Here is a 23,554-nt window from a genome sequence, read left to right as displayed (position 1 = left end):
GTATCAATTAGTTACTGTTCACCTAGGCAAACAAAATTTATTTCAAATAAAACGTAAAATCAGCCAGGAGATTCGGATTGTTAATGGTAACAAGACGTTGTGCTTTCTAAATGAAATGACTGAATGTACACACTTCAAATGACAGGTGTGGGAACAGAGTTGCACATTGACAGTGACGTCATGACTAATTTGAGCGCTCAATAGCAGGAGCTACGTCCACCCTTCTCTCTCCCCCCCCAGCATTATCTTTACATCGCTAGCGGCCAGCAGTGCCTAGCACATTATAGGTACTAAACGTGGTTTTAAATGATTTTCTCAGTCATATAATTCCGTTTTTACAACACAATGTGTCTCCCTCCAAAAAAAAAAAAAAAATCCATAATATATGCCATGAACTCCTCATAGATGAAAAGTATTTGAATATTCTGCTTGAAATGGACTTCCTGCTGGGTCTAAAGTCACCTGCATTCCTTTACTCTGTGACTACCCAGGTGGTGGTTTCACTTTGCGGCGTTTCCTTGTAACCTCAAACACGAGGCCCACGGGCCCGGGAATCAGTACTACCCGAGGAGCGCCGCAGACGCTCCAGGCCCGAGCCGCGGCCGACCCTCTCCGGCTCCAGCGCCCGAGCAGCCGCCCTTTAGACGCTCACGTGAACGAGGCGACGTCCCGGGGCGGCCACGGCGCCTGCGCGCGGGAGGGGAGCCGCCGGAGGTGGAGACTGGGCGCGGCTCAGGCTGAGCTCCAGGACCCTCTTTCCTCTGGAGAACTGGACTTGGGCTCCCGGGCGGGGCGGGCGGCCGTTGGATCGTGGCCGCTGTCCGTCACGGCCGGCTAACTGCCGGGATTCGTCTTGGTGCCGACTCCACTTCCTGCCACTTTTCACTCGCCGACATCCAGGCGTCTGCGCGTGGGCGGGCCGTGGGGGCGGAGCTCGCTCGCCATAGGACGTCCGACTGGCTGCTTCCGCTTCCTTTTACCTTCCTCTCCGGGTTTGTTCCCTCATGAGGTGATGGAGGTCTGGCGGTCCGCGCTCTGAGTGGGTGCACTTTTTTTTCTATGGAGCCTTAACAACTCGCCCAGAGGTGCTCTCCACCAACAGTGTCCGGAAATACTTCGGGTTTATATTCTTGTTTTGATCGGTGGAAGATGTTGACATTTACGTTCGCCTTCACACAAGTGTTTTGCTGGCAACTTAAATGATTATTTTTCTCAGTTGCTCATATCTTTATTTTTCATGACAGATCTTGACGACAGTATATGCAGAAAATATATAAAGATGATAACTAATATAGTTATATTGAGCCTGATCATTTGCATTTCTTTAGCTTTCTGGATTATGTCTATGACAGCAAGCACCTATTATGGTAAGTATGACTGTTCTAAGTTATATTTTTAATATATTTTTATTGATTTCAGAGAGAGGAAGGGGGAGGGAGAGAGAGAAAGAAACGTCAATGATGAGAGTCGTTGATGGGCTGCTCCTGCACGCCCCACACTCGGGATGGAGCCTGCAGCCTGGGCGTGTGCCCCGACGGGAACCGAACCTCGCCTGGATCACAGGTCCGCGCTCATCCGCTGAGCCATGCCAGTCGGGCTCAGTTATTTTTTATATAAACTAATCGGTGGCGCATTTAAAATCTTACCATTGTGAAATCCAAAACTCATATCCTCCGAAAGGTTATGAATTGTGTTTACTTAACTTCTACAGCCTGGATTTAATTTACCAGAAAACATAAACAGTGCCTTTAACATTCTAAGCCCTTTAATAAATGCTGCTTGTGATAATATTAGTTTTACCTATTTCAGAATATGTTCTTGTTTTATGTAATTATAACATCCATCTTGGTGAGAGATAACTAAAGCATAGTTTTGGAAAGCACATGCAATGATACTTTTAATGATATTCATAATATAGTTTATCAGTTTCATTTGTCCTGTAAAAATAAAAGATGATACAGTGTTTATATTTGGAGATTTAGAGGATTTGTATGCTGTTTGGTCACTTCAAAATAACAGTCCTTTTAAAATCTGAACCCACTTTGCATAATTAGAGTTACCCCAGACTCGAGTCTTTAAGGTTTTTAATCTGCTTTAGAGCATAAATATGCCCTTACACAAACTTCCTTGGTACTCCTATAAAAACAGAATACTGTTCAGTTCAAGGAGAAAAGTGAGAGGTGGAGTGAGAAAGTAAACTTTGTAAGTGATGTGTTGTAAGAGATTGCCAGTTCAGACTTGAGTCCTTTTTCAGAGACACTTGAACAATCGAATGGGCGTTTTCCAGGGCAGGAAGCTTTCAGGGCTGTTCAACTGGAAGGATGAGGGCTTGGGGAGGAGAGGTATGAAGGAAGAGTCTCCTTAATGCCAGTATTAACTGTGAGGAACTGCCCGGCTGGGCGTGCCTCAGCGGTTGAGCCATCGACCTAAGATCCAGGAAATCTCTGTTTGATTCCCGGTCAGGGCACAGGCCCGGGTTTGGGGCTGGATTCCCAGTGTGAGGCTTGCAGGAGAAAGCCTATCAATGACGACGCCCTCATCATTGATGTTTCTCTCTCTCTCTCCCTTTCCCTTCCTCTCTCTGAAATCAGTAAAGATATATTTTTTAAAAAAACAAAAAACTCTGACTAACTCAATAGAATAAAACAGGATTTGTAAATGAAGGTACCCCTGGGGCCATGCATCTGATGCAAATGAGTGAAGCTGTCCCAGGTCTTTGTATATTAAACATGGGAATAGTTCTCCTTTTCAGAAATAGGATTTTCCCGTTTTTGGTTTTTGTTGTTGTTGTGGAACACTTGATGCTCTTTATCCTTTATTTTCTTATTTTTGATAGAAACATAGGCACAAGCAATAGTTCACATGTTCCATTACTGTATTCACTCAGCCTTGGTGTTGAGTCTGTCAGGAATGGTGAGGACTTCAAAACTGCAAAACAAAAGAGGCAGCCTCTCGTCACCTGTAGTCAATTCTGCCACATGGCCCAAGTTTATAGTTTATAAAACAAGCCAAGAATCTGGATTTGTATATGAAATCTAATCTTTAAATATTAACTCAAATTGTTTATTTTCTGTTTGTTTTTGTCATAACTCAAATTGTTTAAAAATGTTGTGCTAGCCAAAAACAAAACATCTATGAGTTGGATCCAGTCTTTGGAAAAATCGGTTGCTAACCATTGAATCCTGAGGTATGTAGCATGTGAGAATGTTACTTTAAAAAAAAAAAAAAATCTCTGAAAGGCAGAGGAATAATTGAATCCTGTTAAGAAAGGAATTTGTTCTGTGGTATTTTTGAGATTTAATACATGCCTCGTCTCCAAAAAAAATTTATTTCAAATCTCCAAATATGGGTGAAATACCCATTATTGTAAATAACCATTTATAAATGCTTTCCAAAACTTAGACTGGGACTTATTTGGTTATTGCCAGTAGTGGAATATACAAGTATACAGGTCAACATAAATATTTTACTTTGGTGACTTTATCTCAGTTTCCCTATTTATTAACAGAATTTTAATCCAGGATGCAGTTATCAAATTTATAGCCAAGCCCGGCCGGCTGTGGCTCAGCGTCGACCTAGGATCCAGGCGACCGGGGTTTGATTCCCAGTCGGCACATGCCCGGGTTGCGGGCTCAATCAGTGACTCTCTCGTGATTGATGTTTCTCTTTCTCTCTCCCTCTCCTTTCCTCTCTCTGAAATCAATAAAGATATATTAAAAAAAAAAAAAAATTTACAGCCAAGACTAACCTATGCAGGCCTCACACAATTTACACTCTACCTTTATAATTTTTCAGGTAACTTCCAGCCTGTTTCTCCTTGGCGTTGGCTGTTTTCTGTTGTTGTTCCTGTTTTGATCATGTATAATGGCTTTAAAAAGAAAAGTCTAGATCACAGTGGAGCTTTAGGAGGTATGTTTTGCTATTGAATGTAACCATATAAGTGCTTGCTTATGTAATTAAACTCATGTTTTCTAAACTCTGAACGTATGAGACTATAAATCCCAGTGTTATATATATATTAGACAATGTTAAAGTTTATGCATTGCTCAGCATTCCTATTCTGTCAAATTTTCAGATACTAACATACCCTTTTAATGTAATGTGCAAATTTAACTTTGTAAATTATATCAAGTAAATTAATAGAATAGACTTTTGCGGACCTTGATTACCCTGCTCCTATAGTTGGATTAAATTATCTCCTAGCAGAAACACTGGAGCACTCTTCCTAGGTGTAAAATAAAGGAGCTATTGGAAAAAATAGCTAAGAGACATACTGATATTTTTATATATATCTTGTCTTACCATATAATCAATAAGTATTAGGAATTATGTTTTATTTATTTTGTAAGTGTTATGTTGTACATATCAAGCATTGTTGTTAGCACTTTGGAAATATTAACCCATTTATAGCAAATAATTTAAACAATTTCTGCTTAAATATAATGACACATTTATGCTTTGCTAAAAATATCCTTTCTCAGGTATCCTTGCCGTGTTTTTTATTATTCTTGACCTGAAATTCTGTCTTCCTTTGGTTTCCTTGTTGTATATTGACCTGCTTCTCCTCTTATTTTTCTGATCCCTGTTTTTGGTTTTTTTCTGCTACCATTTTCTTTTCTGCCTTCTAGCCTTTGGGCCTTTCTTCATCTCTACTTAGTTTGATTTAGAATTAGAAGATAAGTATTTGAATCCTATCACTGCCACCTGCTATCTCTGAATTTTGCCACATGATCTAACTCCTCAGGGTCTCATTTTATTTTATCTTTTGTGAAATAAGTCCTGTGGGCTTATTGGTAAGGCTCAAACAAGATAATGTGTGGACAATACATCTTTTGAAACTATGCAGCATTATACAAATATTCACTGTTAATGATTTATTTTCTATTTTCAACCATGTTGTAAAATCTCTAAAGATAGAGTGTATCTTATGCTTCTGTGTCCCATGCTTCTTTGAATAGTGTTACACACAATAATAGGTGCTTAGGAAACATATGTAGATTGATTTTAAAACCTCTGCTCTTTTCCTAGTCATTTCATTCTATGGACTGTTGGTATCCTTTTTGCTTGTAGCTTTTTTCCCCCTTAAGGACAAAAAACTGGAATGCTGATTTAAAGTATATCATAGTGCTTGGGAATACTGTTGTGGAATATGATTGCAAGTCGCTTAAACTTTCAGTGTTGTAATTTTCCCATCTGTAAAATAGGAGAGGATAATAGTACCTTTAGCATTGACTTATCATGAGGAGTTGTCCATATGAAATGTTTAGCTTAGTACCTGGCATGCATAATAAGTATTTTACAAATGTAAGTTGTTGTTGTTTTTGTTCCACTACTACTATTCATGGTCAAAGGAATTTTACTAAGGTTTGCCATATTATGGCTTTACTGTGCTTAGGATTGAGAAGAGTTTTAGAACTTCCACAAGATCTGGGCATTTAGAGGCCGTATTGACATAGGAACACATAGCTCAGTGTAGATAGAAGAGGGAGTGGAGTGGTTGCGGCAGTGCTTAAGGTGGACACTGAAGTGGAGGGCTCTGGTCTCCATGAGAGAGTATTTCTAGAATATGGAGTGAATCACAGTAGGACATGTGGGAAAGTGCTTGTAAACTATAAAGCACTGTGCAGGTAATTTGCTCCAAAGAAATATTGTCTGGACTTAGTTATTCATTGTTTGCCCTTGAACATGTCAGTGGGACAATTTGTCACCAGGCTTTTGACTTGACAATTTAAATTTAATTTCATTTGCCAAGACCATTAGGCTTAATGGTTTACCATTTTTTTCATTCAGTCATTCAACAAATATTTAATAAGGGCCCCCTCTGTGACAGACACTGTTCTGTGCACTTAGGATTTAATAGTGAACAAAATGGATAAAAATCTCGCTGTCAGAGAGCTTACATTTGAAGTCAGGAAAGACAGGTGATAAATATGATGGGTTTGAGGCATTTATTCCCCAGGAGATGCTTTACCTGTAATGAAAGTGCACAGCAGTGGGGTGTTAGGAAAGGCTGGTGGTTGTGCTCCCTATGGTCTCACAAGGGTGGCCTTGACCTCTTTTTTTGTCACCATAGTTCAGGTCTGGTGTTCAGTCTTTCTGAAATGGAAACCTCATTCTGTCAGGTACCCAGAGTTGATCAGACCCAAGGAAACTGGTTTATGCTGCTCATTGTCACAAGGGACTGATATATGAGCCAGAATGCTACTTTATTAATCTGATAAAATATGGAACTACCAGGCTAACTGGCATATAAACGTCACTGTTCAGGCATGCCCTATTCTTGTAGTCAGGTTATTTGAGAAGTCAGATTATAATTAGAAGGTTACTTTGGTAAGTACAAAGGCTGAGAAACAGTAATGCAAGTCCATAGATCAAAGGGTTTCATTCCTTGTGTGGTGTTCAACAAGTCTGCCAACCTCTGGTTCTTTAGGCCTTCATGTTGTTAAACAAAAAAACCTTCGCAGCCAAAAGCTTTTGTGAAAGAAAGGGGTTATTGAGCCATATGCTAGCCAGATAAAAGATCATGTCCTAGGACATATAGTCTAAACCAACAGCAACAGAGACAGATGGAGAGACAAAAATGTCTTTATCTTGTGAAATAGGACATCATGGGCTTATTGGTGAGGGAAGCTGATGGGGCTCTTTTAAAGATGTATGTTGTTTTGAAAGAATTTACACTGGCTCTAGAGAAGGAGGGGGCGAAGCCGGGGCGATTCTAGGATAGGTACACAGTACTTACGGAAGAAATATTTACTACTTTTGATTGGCTGTGGGCAACATTCAGGAAAGTTCATGCATAAGCAGGATGCAGCAGCCCCTGGAGGTTGGCCATTTCTTTTTAGAAAGCTTCCTGGAAGTTCATTCAAAGCTCCAACATATATTGAGGAATGTGCACAGTCTTTAGTTAGCTGGACCACAGCTATTAACTGGATAATTACCCTTGTCTCTTTCTCCCAGTCTTTGGCTCACTGTAATTTAATATTGAACACCTCAGAATTTTTCTCCTGTCAGTGTTTTTATTTTGGGTTGTTTTTTTGTTTGTTTGTTTGTTTGTTTGGGGTTTTTTGTTAATTCTCACCTGATGATATTTTTTCTATTGATTTTTAGAAAGAGTGGAAGAGAAGGAGGGAAGAAAGAAGGGAGGGAGAGAGACACACAGAGAGAGAAAGAGAGACATCTATGTGAGAGAGACACATCGATTGGTTGCCTCTCGCTACCAGGAGTGGGGATCGAACCTGCAACCCAGGTACGTTCCCTTGACTGGGAATCGAACCCAACACCCTTCTGTGAGTGGGCCAGTGCTGTAACCACTGAGTCACACCTCGCAGGGCTAACCAGCCTTCTTTTTTTCCTTTTTTTGTTTATTTTTCTTTATTGTTGAAAGTATTACAGATATCCCCCCTCTTGTCCGCCATTGATCCCCTCCACCCAGCATCCACCACCCCCCACCCTCGGCCTTCACCACACTATTGTCTGTGTCCATGGGTTATGCATATATGCATATAAGTTCTTTGATTAATCTCTTCCCACCCACTCCCCCACCCCTGCCTTCCCACTGAGATTCATCAGTCTGTCCCATGTCCCATGCTTCTATGTCTCTGGAACTGTTTTGTTCCTCAGTCTGTTTTATTTATTAGATTCCACATATGAGTGAGATCATGTAAAACTGAATCAGGAAGAATCAGAAAACCTGAATAGGCTAATAACAACTGATAAAATTTGAAGCAGTCATAAAAAACTCAGCAAACAAAAGCCATGGAGGAACTTTCTAATTCTTTAAGGTGCAGGATTAGATAGTTTACTAAAAATTTGTCTTGCTTTTTGAGGTATGCCTACAGTACTATGAACTTCCCTCTTAGGACTGCTTTTGCTGTGTCCCATAGATTTTGGATTGTGCGTTCATTTGTTTCCAGAAGTTTTTTATTTCTTTCTTGATCTTACTGGTAACACATTCATTGTTAATAACGTTATTTAGCCTCCATATGTTTGAATATTTTTGAGTGTTTTTACTGTAGTTGATTTCTAATTTCATGCTCTTGTGATCTGAGATGCTTGATATGATTTCAATCTTCCTGAACTTGTAGAGACTGGTTTTGTGTCCTAACATATGATCTGCCTTTGAGAATGACCCATGTGCACTTGAGAGAAATGTATATTCTGCAGCTTTGGGGTGAAATGTTCTGTAAATACCAATTAAATCCATCTAATCTAGTGTGCCATTTAGTCACTGTTTCTGTGTTGACTTTTTGTCTGGAAGATCTATCCAGTGAAGTTAGTGGGGTGTTAAAGTCCCTGACTATGACTGTATTGCTTTTGATCTCTCCCTTAAAGTCCTTAAAGTTATTATTGATAGGTCCTTACTTATTGCCATTTTAATTCTTTTTGCCTATGTTTCTCTCTCTATTTCTTATTATTACAGCAGTCCCTTTAACATTTCCTGTAATGCTGGTTTGGTGGTGATAAGCTCCTTTAGCCTTTTTTTGTCTGGGAAGCTCTTTATTTCACCATCTATTTTGAATGATAGCCTTGCTGGATAGAATAGTCTTGGTTTCAGATCCTTGTTTGCATTACCTTGAGTACTTCAAGCCATTCCCTTCTGGCCTGTAGAGTTTCTGACGAGAAATCAGCTGACAGCCTTATGGATCTCCTTTGTAAATAACATATTGCTATCCTCTTGCTGCCTTTAATATTCTCTCTTTGTCTTGAATTTTTGGCATTTTAATTATGATGTTTCTGGGGGTGGCCCTCTTTGGATTCTTCTTGCTTGGGACTCTCTGTGCCTCCTGAACTTGTATAACTTTCTTTCACCAGATTAAGGAAGTTTTCTGCCATTATTTCTTCAAACAGATTCTCTAACCCTTGCATACTTTCGACCTCTTCTGGCACTCCTGTGACGTGAATATTGTTACGTTTCACATTGTCCCCTTGGCTGGAATCAAACCCAGGACCCTTCAGTCCACGGGCCTATGCTCTAACCACTGAGCAAAATGGATTAGGGCAAGAATGCTACCTTTTGTGTAAGGAATAAGAGAAAAATAACAAAACATGCATATATCTGCTTATCTTTATAAAAAGAAAACACTTAATAATAAACTGGAAAACAGTGAAGTTGGTTACCTACAAGAACGGAGGGAGACCAGAATATAGGGGGAAGAACAGAAGGGATTTGGGAGGAAGTGGCATTTCTCAAGTAGTATACTTTTTAGTATAAGTTTGACTTTTGAAAGTGTGCCAGTGTTCTATGTATTTACGATAGTAAATCAGTAAAGATGGAGGGAGGAATCTAAAACTGAAAACAAACTAAAACAGATGAACCCAGTTGTATTTTAAATCAGTACTATAAGTACACTGAAGAGAAGAAAAGAAAAAGAGTAACTTACAAACACAGTATTTAACTATATTCCTTTAGTCTTGGTTAGGGGAAGGGGAGAATTCCGAAGTTTTTTTGATAGTTTTTTTGTTGTTGTTGTAGTAGGGGTGAAGCAATTCCAAAATAGTTTTAGATGTAATAAAGGATTGAGCAAATGAGTGAAATTGTCATTGTCATTGAAGCCAGAGTTTTTACTAAGGAGAAAGGCATACGAATATGCAATGGGGAAAAGCAATAGAGAGCCTGTAGCACTGGATTGGAAATAGAGTTATTGGTGTAATCTTGTGATTTATAAAATATATATGTGTATGAGTATTTACATATATCTATTTATATTTCCATATTGTTCATGCATTGTTTTCTTGAGTTTTGCCACATCTTCCTTTATTCTTTTCAGCATCTTTAAGACAGTTGTTTAGTAGACCCACCATCTGACCTTTCTCAGTTATCTCTGTTCAATTATTTTTTTTGTTTGAATGGGCTATACTTTCCTGTTTCTTTGTATGCTGTGTGAAATTTTTGTTGACATCGAATTACATGGTAACTCTGGAAACCAGAATCTCCTTTGTCCCCATGGTTTGCTCTTTTTTTGTTTTTGCTTTGTTTTTTATTGTTGTAGGTTGTCTCTCTGCCAAGGATCAGCCTGAAGTGTAAAACCTAAGGTCTTCACAGTCTTTTCTGAGCCTATGCCTTTCCCTGGGTATGCATGGTGACTTATTAATTTGTGACATAAATACAATTGCTTTTGAATGTCCTAGTCTTTAATGTCTGGCTCCCAAAAGGAGGAAAAACAGAAAAATGAGGGTGAGCTGGGAACCAGCCGTTTGAATCCTCTGGAAGACGGAGGGGCTTGAAACAGTGTGGTGTAGAGTATAGCAGTAGCTGCCAAGCTCTATGTCTGTACCTCTGTGACCAGAAGTAGCAATCAATGATCAGAATACAAATCCTGATATTTGGAAAACAAGATCCACATTGCCCACCTGGCTCCCACAAGCTGTGTACAAACTGCTAGTGCAACTCCTACACTGCCTGCTGACAGTGGTTGATGGGGGGAGTGGCTACCTAACTAAGAGCTAAAATTAACAAAAATTAACTTCAGCTTCCCTTCCAGACCTTCCAATAGAAACTACAAGCCTTCAATAGACTCTAGAGTTCCAAAATAATTTTACCAGACAGATTCTTCCAGTTCTGTTTTCTGGTTGGGAAGACAGGTTCCTAGTCCTTTCTACTCTGCCATCTTCCCAGAATCCTATCTCTAATTCATTTTTATAGGATTAAATAACCATTGTGTTAATAGAAATGAGGGTACTTTGCTACCTTGACATCAAGTTTTACTCACTAGCACACTTTGAAATTTTGTAACAAAAGGCCTTTAAGGAATTTTTGTGTGATTTGAAAAGCCAATTTCAGTATAAGTTCATACTTTCCTTTTAGAATTACCTATGGAGAGACATTATAATTTTTAACTTAACCCACAGCAGGTTCTTTAAGTCTCAAGCATGTTTGATTGATTTAGCAGTTGATGTCAGGGCCTCTTTCCATATTGCTGACAGCAAAAATCCATCTTTCCTTTATTTCCTCTTCTGTGTCATGAAAGGTAAGTTTCCCTTTTGTTTGTTTTCCTGATTGAACTATAGGTTTTAGAAGCTTTCCTTAAAATTGGACATTCATGGAAAAATAAAGAATATCTCCTTTTTTCTTTGTTTGCTTAAACAGGAGACAAAGAGAAAAGTCTCAAAATCTAAAATCACATTCACAGACTATATTCCATTTTGGGTTCCACAGGTATCCAGAATTTTTTTCATAGATTTAAGTAGGAAACTTTAGCTAAGAAATGCTCTATCTTTTCACATAGTTTGTGAAGCTCAACACGAGAACATGTGAAAATTCTTGGGAAAGCATAAAAAGCTTATCTTTTTAAAATTTTCTTTATAAATTGGAAAATCAATCCCAAGCTAGCATAAATCCCGGCATAGCTTAGTGGTTGAGTGTTGACCTATGAACCTGGAGTTCATGGTTCAATTCCTGGTTAGGGCACATGCCCGGGTTTTGGGCTCTGTCCCCAATGTGAGGTGTGCAGGAGGCAGCCAATTGATGACGCTCTCTCATCATTGATGTTTCTATCTTTCTCACCCCCTCCCATCCTCTCTCTAAAATCAATGAAAAAAAAAATTTTTTAAATCCCAAGCTATGGGGGGGAAATGTAAAAAATAGAAACCTGGTCCGGCCAGTATGGCTTAGTGGTTGAGCATCAACTCATGGACCAAAAGGTCCCCAGTTCAGTTCCCAGTCAGGGCACATGCCTGGATTGAGGGCTTAATCCCCAGGAGGGGGCATGCAGGAGGTAGCTGATTGATAGATCCACGTTTCTCTTGCATCAATGTTTCTCTCTCTCTATCTCTCTCCCTTCCTCTCTCTCTAAAATCAATAAAAACTTTTTTTTTTTTAAATAGAAACCTGGAAGACTTTATAGTCTTATTGCCCATGAGAGAACGACAGTTAATTTGAAAATTCTTTGTACTAGCCATCTATCCAAATATTATATATAATGTATATAATGCATAGTTTAATAACAATAGAAGCATATCGTGTTCTTCATTATAAAGTGTTTCTAAAATAATATCTTACATTTATATAGCACGGTTTGTTTGAAAGGAGGTCAAAATATGGTAAAAAACAGATCTCAATTTAACCAAACTGACATTCAATTTACTGTTTGGTAATATCTTATTTGGTAAAAATGGAAATGTACATTTCACGTTATAATGTGAAAATAACCAATAAAAATCCATCCTTTTTTTCCCCACAGTATTAATGTGTGGACTAATATAATTCTGTGTGTATATGTGTTTCTTTCAGGGCTAATAGTCGGATTTATCCTAACCATTGCAAACTTCAGCTTTTTTACATCTTTGCTGACGTTTTTCCTTTCTTGTTCTAAACTCACTAAATGGAAGGGAGAAATAAAGAAGCATCTAGAACCAGAATATAAAGAAGGTAAAACGAATTAAGTTTGACATTATTTAAAAGAGTAACTTTGTTTCATTCTAACATAGAAGCTTTTAATCAAAACATGTTTAGACTGTTGAAATGGACGAATTTTATATGAGAATTGCTTTAAGTAGTAGCCTGATTTAGTTTACCTTTACTTCACCACAATGACAAGTAACAGCAAAATAAGAAGCACTAAAGTCTTTCAGTAATTACTCTAAAAGAATATAGAATGTGGGCAAAGTTACCATCCTACTTTTAGTCATTTAAAAAATTTTTAGTCATTTTTATTTTCTTATCTGTTAAAATATTTAAGTTCCTATATCAGCATAACTTTTCTTCTGAGAAGAAAACATTACTTGTCCCTTTTTCTTCCTACTTGTTTGCTTCCAGGTGGGCAGAGAAATTGGGTTCAGGTGTTCTGTAACGGAGCTGTAGCCACAGAGCTGGCCCTACTGTACATGATAGAAAGTGGCCCCGGGGAAATCCCAATAGATTTTTCCAAGCAGCACACTGCTTCATGGATGTGTTTGTCTCTCTTGGCTGCACTGGCCTGCTGTACTGGTGACACATGGGCTTCAGAAATTGGCCCTGTTCTGAGTAAAAGCTCGCCAAGGCTAATAACAACATGGGAGAAAGTTCCAGTTGGTGAGTCTTCATTTAAGTTTCTTTAAAAGCCCGGCCGGGCGTGGCTCAGTGGTTAAGCATCGACCTAGGATCCAGGCAATCAGGGTTCGATTCCCTGTCAGGGCACATGCCCGGGTTGCGGGCTGCAGCCGATCAGTGACTCTCTCATCATTGATGTTTCTCTCTCTCCTTTCCTCTCTCTGAAATCAATGGAGATATATTTTAAAAAAACTTAAAGAAAAGTTTATGAAGAAAGAAAAACCTGATATTGTATTTCTTATTTAAGAGCCTTTGAGGAATCGTTAATCTTCTTAATTGGAAAATTGCTGTAGGCTATTAAATTGGTGATGATAAGTATTTGCAGCAAAAGTTAGCAAGCCCTAGATAAAGAATACAGAAACATAGGCATTGATTCACAGACGCATCAGTGGGAAAGGAAGAGGGAGGGAACAACAGAGTATTTCTTGAGGATCTGTTATGTGGTTAGTGCTTTAACACGTATCTAAATTCCCCGTTCCTATTAGCAGCTACTGCCGCTCCTTCGTCGCCTTTGTCACTGCCACCTCCCTCATCTCCTTTTCCTCCTCCTCTGTCTCCTCCTTTTCTTTTTCCTGCTGCTTCTCTCCTCCTTTTTTTCTTCATCATTATCATCATCATGAACAGCTAACATCTTTGAGTACCTACTACGTGCAAGGCACTGCTCTACATGGATTACCATTAAGTGCTCTTAGTAACCATACAAATTGGTTCTTTTATTATTTCTATCTTACAAACAAGGAAACTAAGGCGTAGAGAAGTTAGGTAACTTCACGAGTCACATAGCTTGGAAGTGGCAGAACTAAGATTAAAACCAGGCCGTCTCCCTCCACTGAACCATTCTATTTCACTGCTCAGAATGTCAGCAGTTACTGAGGAGAAAAGACTGTTTTCTAAGTAGGCTGTGCTCTTACGATCTTTGGGTTAAATGAAAGAAAACCCTCCTTTCTTTAAATTAGTCTTGATTGGATAGGTGCCAAATTTTTTTGCTTTCCTTGTGTTTATGTGTTTGCTGATTGTTAACCAGACGATTTTATCCATGTTTCTTCTTCAGGGACCAATGGAGGGGTTACGATGGTGGGCCTGGCTTCCAGTCTCCTTGGTGGTACCTTTGTGGGCCTTACCTACTTCCTCACACAGTTGGTTTTTGTAAATGATTTGGACATTTCTGCTCCCCAGTGGCCAATTATTGTAGTTGGGGGTCTGGCTGGCTTACTGGGATCAATCGTGGACTCATATTTAGGAGCAACAATGCAATTTACAGGTAAGAACATTACCTTATTACTGTATTGCAGCTTGTTGGTGTATTAAAGAAATGGGAAAGAAATTAGAAGATAAAATAAAAAGATATGGCAATGAAAACAATCCCAAAGACACCAGGACTTGAGAGACCAGGAATGATAGGGCAGTCTCTTCTATAATTTTTATTTTCTTACTCTTTCTTGTTAAGCTGATTGAAAGAGAACTAGTCCAGAACAATGAGTAGAAGCTGTGTGGGGAGCATATGGTAGTGCAGGAAGCGTGGTTTTGCTAATGGGACTTCACCTAATCCCAAGAAAGCAGAACGTTTGGGATCAAATCACTTTAATGCCCCGTCCTTCTACTTGTTTTACAAGTCCATGTGAGAGAATTATTTTACTAATCTGACTATACACATATGACCTCCTTTTCCCTTGGGACTCGTGCTTGCTTTCCTCCCTGCTGAGTTTTTAGCCCCACTTAAGATACACGGGAGAGTCAGTTTTCTCAAAAGTTTTTTGTGCTTTGCTCTGAGGCTCTCCTGTCATGTCAGGGTACTGACATATTTTGTTAGGTGTATATTTGCTCCACACACTAATGAACTACATTTTCTCCTTTGATTCATATAATGAAGAGGCTGGGATTTGGGAGAAAGTTTTTGTGATTCTCCTCATGCCCCAAGATAATCTACTTCCCTTCCGCTCCCCTTCCCACCAGTCTGAATGTTTGTATTCTCAGTTTTGTTAGTCTCATCTCTATGCTAAAGAAGAATCAAACTGATTTTAATTCACACTAAGGGCTCAATAATTATACACACACAAACATATGATGTTGTTTTTTGTTTGTTTTTTGTTATTCCTTGCCTGAGGATATTTTTTTCCATTGCTTTTTCAGAGAGAGTAGAAGGGGGGTGGAGAGAAACGTCTATGTGAAAGAAAGAGACATCGACTAGTTGCCTCCCACACGTGCCCCAACTCGGGGCGGGAGGGAACCTGCAACCAAGGTACATGTCTTGGACCATGAATCAAACCTGTGACCCTTCGGTGCATAGGCTGACGTAGCCACTGAGCCACACCTGCCAGGGCACAAACGTATGTTTTTTAAAGAGCTTAGGTTTTATTCTAAACTGGGCTCTAACTGGGCAAGTTTCTGATCATATTGAATGGGTTGAATAACAATTGTGGGCTGTGTGGTGAGGTTAATTCATTCAAGAGATCTTGGTGTGCCTCCTTTGTGCCAGTACCACGCTAGTCCTGGGTATCCATTGCAGAGGCTGCTGACGTGGTCTCTATTCTCAGGGGCCTCATAGGTTGGTCTTGGAGGGTAACCACTGGGAAGGCAGGCCCAGTCTGCCAGTTTCATGTCATCTCTGCTTTTCATATTCTCTTCTACTTCTGAATGAACTCCAGCCGTGTTGAGAGAACAATATTGAGGGATACTAAAACCCATTTATTCAAAGAGGCCTTTTGTAATCAAGGGTTCCATATCTCTCAGCATATAGATTATCCACTAAATTCTTTGTATAAGTAGCTGATAATCTTTCAGAGATTTCTTTCCTGCCTGGCCGGGCGTGGCTCAGTGGTTGAGCATCCACCTATGATTCGGGAGATCACTGTTCAATTCCTGGTCAGGGCACATGCCCGGGTTGCAGGCTCCATCCCCAGTAGGGGGCGTGCAGGAGGCAGCCAATCGGTGACTCTCATCATTGATGTTACTATCCCTCTCCTTCTCCCTTCCTTTCTGAAATCAATAAAGATATATATTTTTTAAAAAAATTTATTTCCTTTGGAGGAAAAAGCTACTTTTTTTTTTTTTTTATCAAGTCATTTGGATTTTGGACCTCACTTGGCTTCTTTTCCACTCTAGGTTTGGATGAAAGAACTGGCATGGTGGTCAATAGCCCAACAAATGAGGTGAAGTACATAGCAGGGAAACCCATTCTTGATAACAATGCAGTGAATCTGTTTTCTTCTGTCCTTATTGCTCTCTTGCTCCCAACAGCTGCTTGGGGTTTTTGGCCCAGGCTGTGAACTTTATCTCATTTACAAAGATTGAAACTGGTAAATTCAGCAAAATTTGCAATCCTAAGTTTCATCCTAAGAAGAACAATTGTAATGGCAAAGGGGAAATGCTAGCACCTCCCGTATTCCGTTGTGATGGAATTCTACATTTTTCCTCTCAACTACTCTCTTATAACAGCTGACATATTCTAGTGAAAGACAAGAGTACATAGAACTTATCGATTTTTTTCTTCTGCTGAATGGAGCTTCTTGAACAATGATGCCACAATGCGCCTGTATATTGGCATATATTGAACTGAAAGCTAACATATTGAACTGAAAGTTCCTACATGGTAGGTACAACTTTTGTTTGTTTAAACTAGTGTAGGGACTAAAAGTCATAAAATTTTAAAATGGTTCTCAGCTGTGCCAGAGAAATGCCACTGTGCCAGTTGCCCAAATGTTAAACCCATTTTAGGTGGTTTAAACTGATGTGTATGGAGGCCTGAATAAGTGTAGTATCCTGGACTTCTTCCATTACTTGCCATTTACAGTTGTAAAAGGTGTGCAGTTTGATTCCTACTGAGCTGTGAGGCCTCCTCCACATTTGTTCTTCCTTCCTCAGGATTAGTAATGAAAAGAAAGTAAATGTCTTTTTCATATGACCATTAGAATGCATGAAAAAATATTTTTAAGTAAGAGCAAGAGAGAGCTATCCTGTATCTAAAAAATGTGCACCTTACTGTATGTTTTAGTTGATCTCTGAGGAGAAATTATCTCAAATTTAATATTTTTAAATGTATTTTCTAGCTGTCTTTTAAAGGTGTATAGGAATCTGCTTTATGTTGTCATACCAAACAATTAAAGAGTCACTGGAAAATTATTTGCTAATCTAGAATTTGCTGGGCGATGCTATGATTTCCTGTGATAACCTTTTAAATTGTGCTCACCTTTATATTATAGCCTCAACTAAAGTGAATTATACTTTTCGGTTTTATTCTATACTGTGATTAACTATGTTCTAAAGGATTTTGATATGGTGTGGATTACTTTGCTAAAAGTATTTTAAAATATTTCTCATGTGATTTCCATACCTTTCTTTCCCTGAGAAGAAAAGACTGTTTTCTAAATAAGTTATCACAATGAGGAAAAACTACTTAGCCACCAAATTCCTGGTGATTTATACATGCTTTAAAGAAGTAAACACAATTATGCAGCTTAATTATTTAATCTCCTAATGGAGTATCTGTCACTGTAATTCTAGATGGTGCCAAACATTTTTAAATCATATAGGTCTTCAATATATGTTTGTTAAGTTGTTTGACTCCAAGCATGTTTCTTTAAGAGTCACTGAAAGTTGATAATCAGGAACATATTTCTGGAGGAAAATAAAAAAGTTTACCTGAATATTTGAGGCCTGTGATGATTCCAATATTTCTTAATACATGTGATGCAATATTAATGATTTTGGAACTAACGAGTCAGGAAGTGATTGCAGGAGGAGTGAGGGTAAGGCCATGTTGGCAGGGCAAGACTCCTGAAATTATTCTCCCTGTCAAGACTAGACATGTTAATTCATTTATCGTAACTGCCCCTTTCAAAATTTATTTTACACATGTCACAACCCTTTTTTTATGTTTGTATTTTTAAAATTAATGTTTAATTCCTTAACTAATACACTGAATTTACTCTTCTTTTTAAAAAATTAGAACATTGAAGATAAAGTTAAAATATCTTTTGCCTCCTCTACCCCCTCAACAAACCTAACCCCCTCCCACTTTCCCCAAGAACTTTGAATCTTCTCTGCGTAGTAATTGTTTTGGGTATATCTTGACACAATTTTTTTTTTTAATATATCTTTATTGATTTCAGAGAGAGGAAGGGAGAGGGGGAGAGAGAGAGATAGAAACATCAATGATGAGAGAGTCATCATTGATTGGTTGCCTCCTGCACACCCCTGACTGGGGATAAAGCCCGCAACCCGGGCATGTGCCCTGACCCAGAATTGAACCCCCATCGCCTGGATCCTAGGTCGACGCTCAATCACTGAGCCATGCCCGGCCAGGCGACACAATTCTTTTTAATCAATGGAATTTTGCTCTAATTAGTACTGTCATTTTGCTGCTTCAAGTTGGATGCTTATATCCAAGAAAAATCTGTCTTAAAAAGATTAGAAAGATATATACTAAAATATTTAATGTGTTATCTGAGAAGATTACACATGATTTTTTCGTTGAAATAGTTTTATTCTAGTATATGAATTATACCTCAATAAAACTGTTACAAAAATACATATACAAAAGTAATTTTAGGTACTTTCCAAAAAAATAAAATCTACAATCAAGTGTTTCTTCTACAAATCAAAAAATACTTAAACAAAATAATCTCTAGAAATTACCCCCTTCCCCATCTATCTCTTCCCATCGTTATTTTAAACAGTATTCCTTCTGTTCATAAACTATCTTATTAGCGATGAAGTAAGAGTAAAATAGGATTTTAGTATAACCTAATGAAAACTGTCATACCCAAAGGCATCTTTTGATATCTTCACTTACAGACTATTGCACAAATCAGTAACAGTATCACATATCTTCATGCCTGTATAGTATGTTTTGTTTTAGACTGGACTTAGTTGCAGATTTTTGAAATTCTTCTGATCTTGCTTAGCTAGTTGCATTTGGAATATGTCAAACACCTTATTGCATGACAGAATTTTCATCACGTCATAGAATTCTAGAACAAAAAACCTTAAGGAATTTTCTCAACCCATTGCCCAGACTTGAAGCTAAAAAATACATATACCATCTCATATGAGTATGAGAAAGCCAGACAATGTCAAAATCTTTTCTAACACTCTTTAATATCTCCCTACGTTTGCATACACCGTTTTTTCTGTCTGGAATTCCTTCTCCTTCTCCTCCCTTATTGATCCTTCAAAAACCAGCTCAGTGGCACTTCCTCTGAGAAGCTTCTCAGGCTTAATTAACTATCTCCATACAAATTCTACCTTTTAACTATAACAGATGAACATTTATTGAATAAATACCCACAATATATTAATGCTTAACCTTTTTCTTCAAACTACTGATCTCTGTATTGCTAAGAACTAGAAAGGGCTGTGAACATATCTTTGGAACTGAGTGTGGTTTTCAAATTCATTCATGGGACCAGAATAATAATAGGGATTCTGTGATTTCCTCTTGATCTCATCAAGCTACAAGTTTTTAAACAGTGATATCATAGAGGATTAGTAGGGAATAAACTCATTAGAAACCAATGTTATGGATACAGATCCCCACATTTCTGTTGTGATGATCTATGTACTGTTACATGTAATAATTCAGTTATAGTTCTAATAAAATTTGATCCTAAAGTTGGTCTTTATAATAGACTAATAAGATGTTATTGAACAAGAGTAATTTCTCAAATTTTCCCCCATAAGCTGATGCATTAAATTGTGTCTAAACACTGAGCATTCACAAGTGTGCTTCCTCAGTGATTAGTAAGGAATTTCTCTCAGTTACACACCCTGAAATAAACTTTTTTTTCCTTGATTTTTAAAGTAATATATTCATTACATAAAATTTAGGAAATAAGAAAAAGGGCCCAACCGGTGTGGCTCAGCGGTTGAGCATCGACCTATGATCCAGGAGGTCAAGGTTCAATTCCCAGTCAGGGTTCACTTCCCAGTCAGGGCACATGTCCGGGATGCAGGCTTGATCCCCAGTCGGGGGCATGCAGGAGGCAGCTGATCAGTGACTCTCATCATTGATGTTTCTCTCTCCCCCCCCTTCCTCTCTCTGAGATCAATAAAGTTATATTTAAAAATATGTATATATATCTTAGTACATGTGTTTTTCCCATCTTTTATCTGAGTGTGTGATTTTGTTTGTATTTGTTTTACATAATTGAGAGTGTTCTTACATAGGGGTTCTTGAGTTCCTCAAGATAGGAATCGAGAGGAAACCCCAGAGAAATTTCCAGACAGATTTTGCTAAGCTTATGCTAGAGCACAAGGGAGGCAGCACAATGAAAAGGAAGGCCCTCTGAACTGGCTTAGGAGCTGACTCTGCTTGGCTTGCTTTTATACACTGGGGACAAGGCAGGCTTGTGAAGGGTTCCATGCCAGGGTGGGGTTACTTCCCCTTCCTGTCGGGTTGCTTAGCCACTCTCTCAGCACCTGTGCTGTGGGTGCAAGATGACAGTGTTGCTCACAACCCCAGGAAGGTTATATAGTAGCCAGACCTTGATCAGGTGCTCATGTAGAGCAGTAGTTTGAACATCTGCAAGGAAGCAGGCAGTTAGAAGGGAGGAAAATCAGCTACTGCTGTGTTTCTGAGTAGGGAGTAGAAGGGTAATGACTTTTTTTTTTTTAAGTATGGAACACCTCATGAATTTGTGTGTCATCCTTGTGCAGGACTTGCTAACCTCTTTATTGTTCTAATTTTAGTATATGCTGCTGAAGCAAGCACGTAGTGACAGTCTTTTTTTTTTTTTTTTGCTGGCTGCTTGTCGTTTATTTTCCACTTGGTGCAAGGTGCATGGTTACAGGGTGTCAGGAAGGCTCACATGTGGCTTGGGTACTAAAGAGCAGGGCTCTTTCAACTTCCTTTTTGGTGTTTTACTGTTTTGATATAAAAAGAACCCACTGCGCCTGGCCAGGTGTGGCTCAGCGGTTGAGTATCAACCTAGGATCCAGGAGATCGTGATTCGATTCCCAGTCAGGGCACATGCCCAGGTTGTAGGCTCAGTCCCCAGTGGGGGGCATGCAGGGGGCAGCCAATTAATGATGACTCATCATTGATATTTCTATCTCTCTCTCCCTCTCCCTTCCTCTCTCTGAAGTCAGTAAAGATATATTTTGAAAAAAAAGAATGAGAAAGGCTATGAGAAAGCCAAATAATGTCAAAATCATTATATCTTAGGGAGTACAATTTAAAAAGGAATACTGTTTAGCTATTAGAAATATTTTAGATGCATATTGACATCAAAGGTAAAGTAAAAATAGTTTAAAAATCAGAATTGACAAGTATGCTTTCATTTTGGTTTTAAAAATATTCATAGCTATTTAGCCATCCAAAAAAAAAGGTCATGATGTATATACTCAATGTTAATTAGGCCTTAGAGTTTTAACATTTTCTTTATTTTTATTGTATTTTTAATATCTTCTACAATTAATATTCTTGTTTTTATAATTAAGCAATTCAGTGATTTTTATTAAAAGGGAAGGCTGGGAAGGAAAGTGGTCACCTGATGTATCACTATGCAGTACAGAAGGGACATGCTGTCTTTTCAATAAATGGAGCTGGGTCGTTTGGTATCCATATGAGGAAAAATGTATCTTCACCTCTTCTGCACATCATATAGAAAGTCAGTTCTAAATGGATTACAGATCTAAATGTAAAAGATTAAACAATAACATTTTCAAGAAAACAACTTTTTGACCTTGGAGTAGGGATAATGATTTCTTAAATGGGACACAAAATGCTAACCAGAAAGGAAAAAAGTTGGACTATATCAAAGCTAATCATTTCTGTTTATCAGAAGAACTATTAAGAATGAAAAGCAACCCACAGAGTAGGTAGACTGCAGCATGTGTATTCAAGAAAGGATTCATGTTTAGAATATGAAACAAATACCTGCAAATCAATTTTTAAAAAGACTTCAACCCAATAGAAAAATGGGTAAAAAATCTGAATGGTTACTTCATAAAAGAGAATATCCAAATAGCCAGTAAACATCCAAAAATGTGCTTCTTTAGTCATCAGAGAAATGCAAATCAAAACTACACTGGGAACCACACCTGTCAGAATGGCTGAAGTGAAAAACAACAGAAAATACCAAATGTTGAAGGAGATGAAGTACAGCTAAAAGTTTTAGATTGCTGGAGGGAACATAAATCGGTACAAGCACTTTGTAAAAGTGTTTAGCAGTACCTACTAAGGTTGAATATACAGACTTTGACCCATTAATTCCATGCCTAGGTATATACCGAAAGAAATGTTCATTCCAGCTCTCTTCATAATGGCCCCAAACTGGAAATTACCCCAATGCCCATCAGGAATATTTACACAATGGAGATACTGTATAATAATCAGAATGAACAGCCTGCACCTGCACTCCACGTGGATGAGCCTCAGAACATAACGTTGAGCAAATAAGTCAGACACAAAAGAGTACATACTGTGTTTTCATTTATATAAAGAACAAAATGTGTAAAAGTCATCTATTCTATTAGAACTTAGGGATAACGGTAACCCTTAGGGTCGAGGGCTTGAACCCCAGTAGGGGGTGCGCAGGAGGGAGCCAATGGATGTTTCTCCCTTCTCTCTCTCTAACATCAATGAAAACATTTTTTAAAGAAACAAAATAAAATTCCTAACTAAAAGCATTGTGGCGGGTAGTGATGTCCTAGGGCAGTATTTTTCCCTAACAAATGTCAGTCTTTACCTTAACTGCGCCTGTCTGTCATCTTTTTTCACATCTATGATAACACAGGCTTTGATTTTAGCTCTATTGAACCCCCAGCTATACTTCTAGGGCTAGATTAAGGGAAATAGGACTTTGGAAACCCAGGGGTGTAATTCCACAGACTAAAGCTTTCTACCATATGGCATCCTTCCGTGTAAGTCTCAGAATATTCCTTTACTCAGGATATCATGAGAACCCCACCCCAGCAGCAACCAGAGGAGATGAGGCAAGTTCCCCTATGGTAACAAGGGTAATTTCCTTTTTTCTGGACCCCTCAAAGCACAACACTAGGGCAGAGACCACAAATCCCCTCATTGTTATTGTTATGTTAATTGTTGACTGTTAACTATCCTGTACCCACAAATGTAAAAGAAGTATGTCCATTTTACTTTTTATCCAATCCTAGAGATTCCCCCCCATTTCTCCCACCTCCCTAATCTATATCCGATGAATTTCATGTAAACTTCCGTCTTCCCCTTTGATTCTGATGTATAAAATAAGTGGTAAAACTGCCATTTTCCAGAGTGTTTTCTCAATCTGTTGAGATTTTGCTTCCTGGCATTTGTCATCAGTTTGGCTCAAATAAACTCATAAAAATTTTTACAGGTTTGAGCATTTCTTACTTTGACGGTTTTTTAACCCAGATTTAGCCAACCTAAATGCTGAATTGCAACTCTGTTGATAAACTAAAGTTTTGCTGATTCTAGTTGTTATGGACTGAATGTTTGTATGCCCCCAAAATACATATGTTGAAATCCTAAACCCCGAAGTGATGGTGTTAGGAGATGGGCTTTTGAGAGGTAATTAGGTCATGAGAGTA

At 38.5% G+C, this 23,554-nt stretch overlaps 1 protein-coding gene and 1 pseudogene across 1 annotated transcript; one reads left to right on the top strand and one right to left on the bottom strand.

Annotated features, from left to right (window-relative positions):
• Window positions 1-1,442: 1,442 nt before the first annotated feature.
• TMEM19 (transmembrane protein 19) lies at window positions 1,443-23,335 on the top strand. Its single transcript, XM_087814535.1, has 6 exons — window positions 1,443-1,563; window positions 3,796-3,909; window positions 12,230-12,367; window positions 12,755-13,009; window positions 14,079-14,288; window positions 16,130-23,335. The coding sequence occupies exons 1-6, from the start codon at window positions 1,458-1,460 to the stop codon at window positions 16,291-16,293; spliced, it is 987 nt and encodes a 328-aa protein (XP_087670661.1). The 5' UTR covers window positions 1,443-1,457; the 3' UTR covers window positions 16,294-23,335.
• LOC148093804 (U6 spliceosomal RNA) lies at window positions 20,636-20,733 on the bottom strand (annotated as a pseudogene).
• Window positions 23,336-23,554: the final 219 nt, after the last annotated feature.

The sequence above is a fragment of the Miniopterus natalensis genome, chromosome 2, assembly GCF_054644295.1.
Source record: "Miniopterus natalensis isolate mMinNat1 chromosome 2, mMinNat1.hap1, whole genome shotgun sequence".
Classification (NCBI taxonomy): Eukaryota; Metazoa; Chordata; class Mammalia; order Chiroptera; family Miniopteridae; genus Miniopterus; species Miniopterus natalensis.
This window is presented reverse-complemented; position numbering and strand designations above follow the sequence as displayed.

Excerpts from the sequence above, each read along its gene's own strand:
- TMEM19 (XM_087814535.1), top strand. The coding sequence starts at position 1,458 with ATGATGAGAGTCGTTGATGGGCTGCTCCTGCACGCCCCACACTCGGGA. Across the intron at positions 13,010-14,078 it reads ATGGGAGAAAGTTCCAGTTG|GGACCAATGGAGGGGTTACG; the intron begins GTGAGTCTTCAT and ends TTTCTTCTTCAG. Across the intron at positions 14,289-16,129 it reads AGCAACAATGCAATTTACAG|GTTTGGATGAAAGAACTGGC; the intron begins GTAAGAACATTA and ends TTTCCACTCTAG.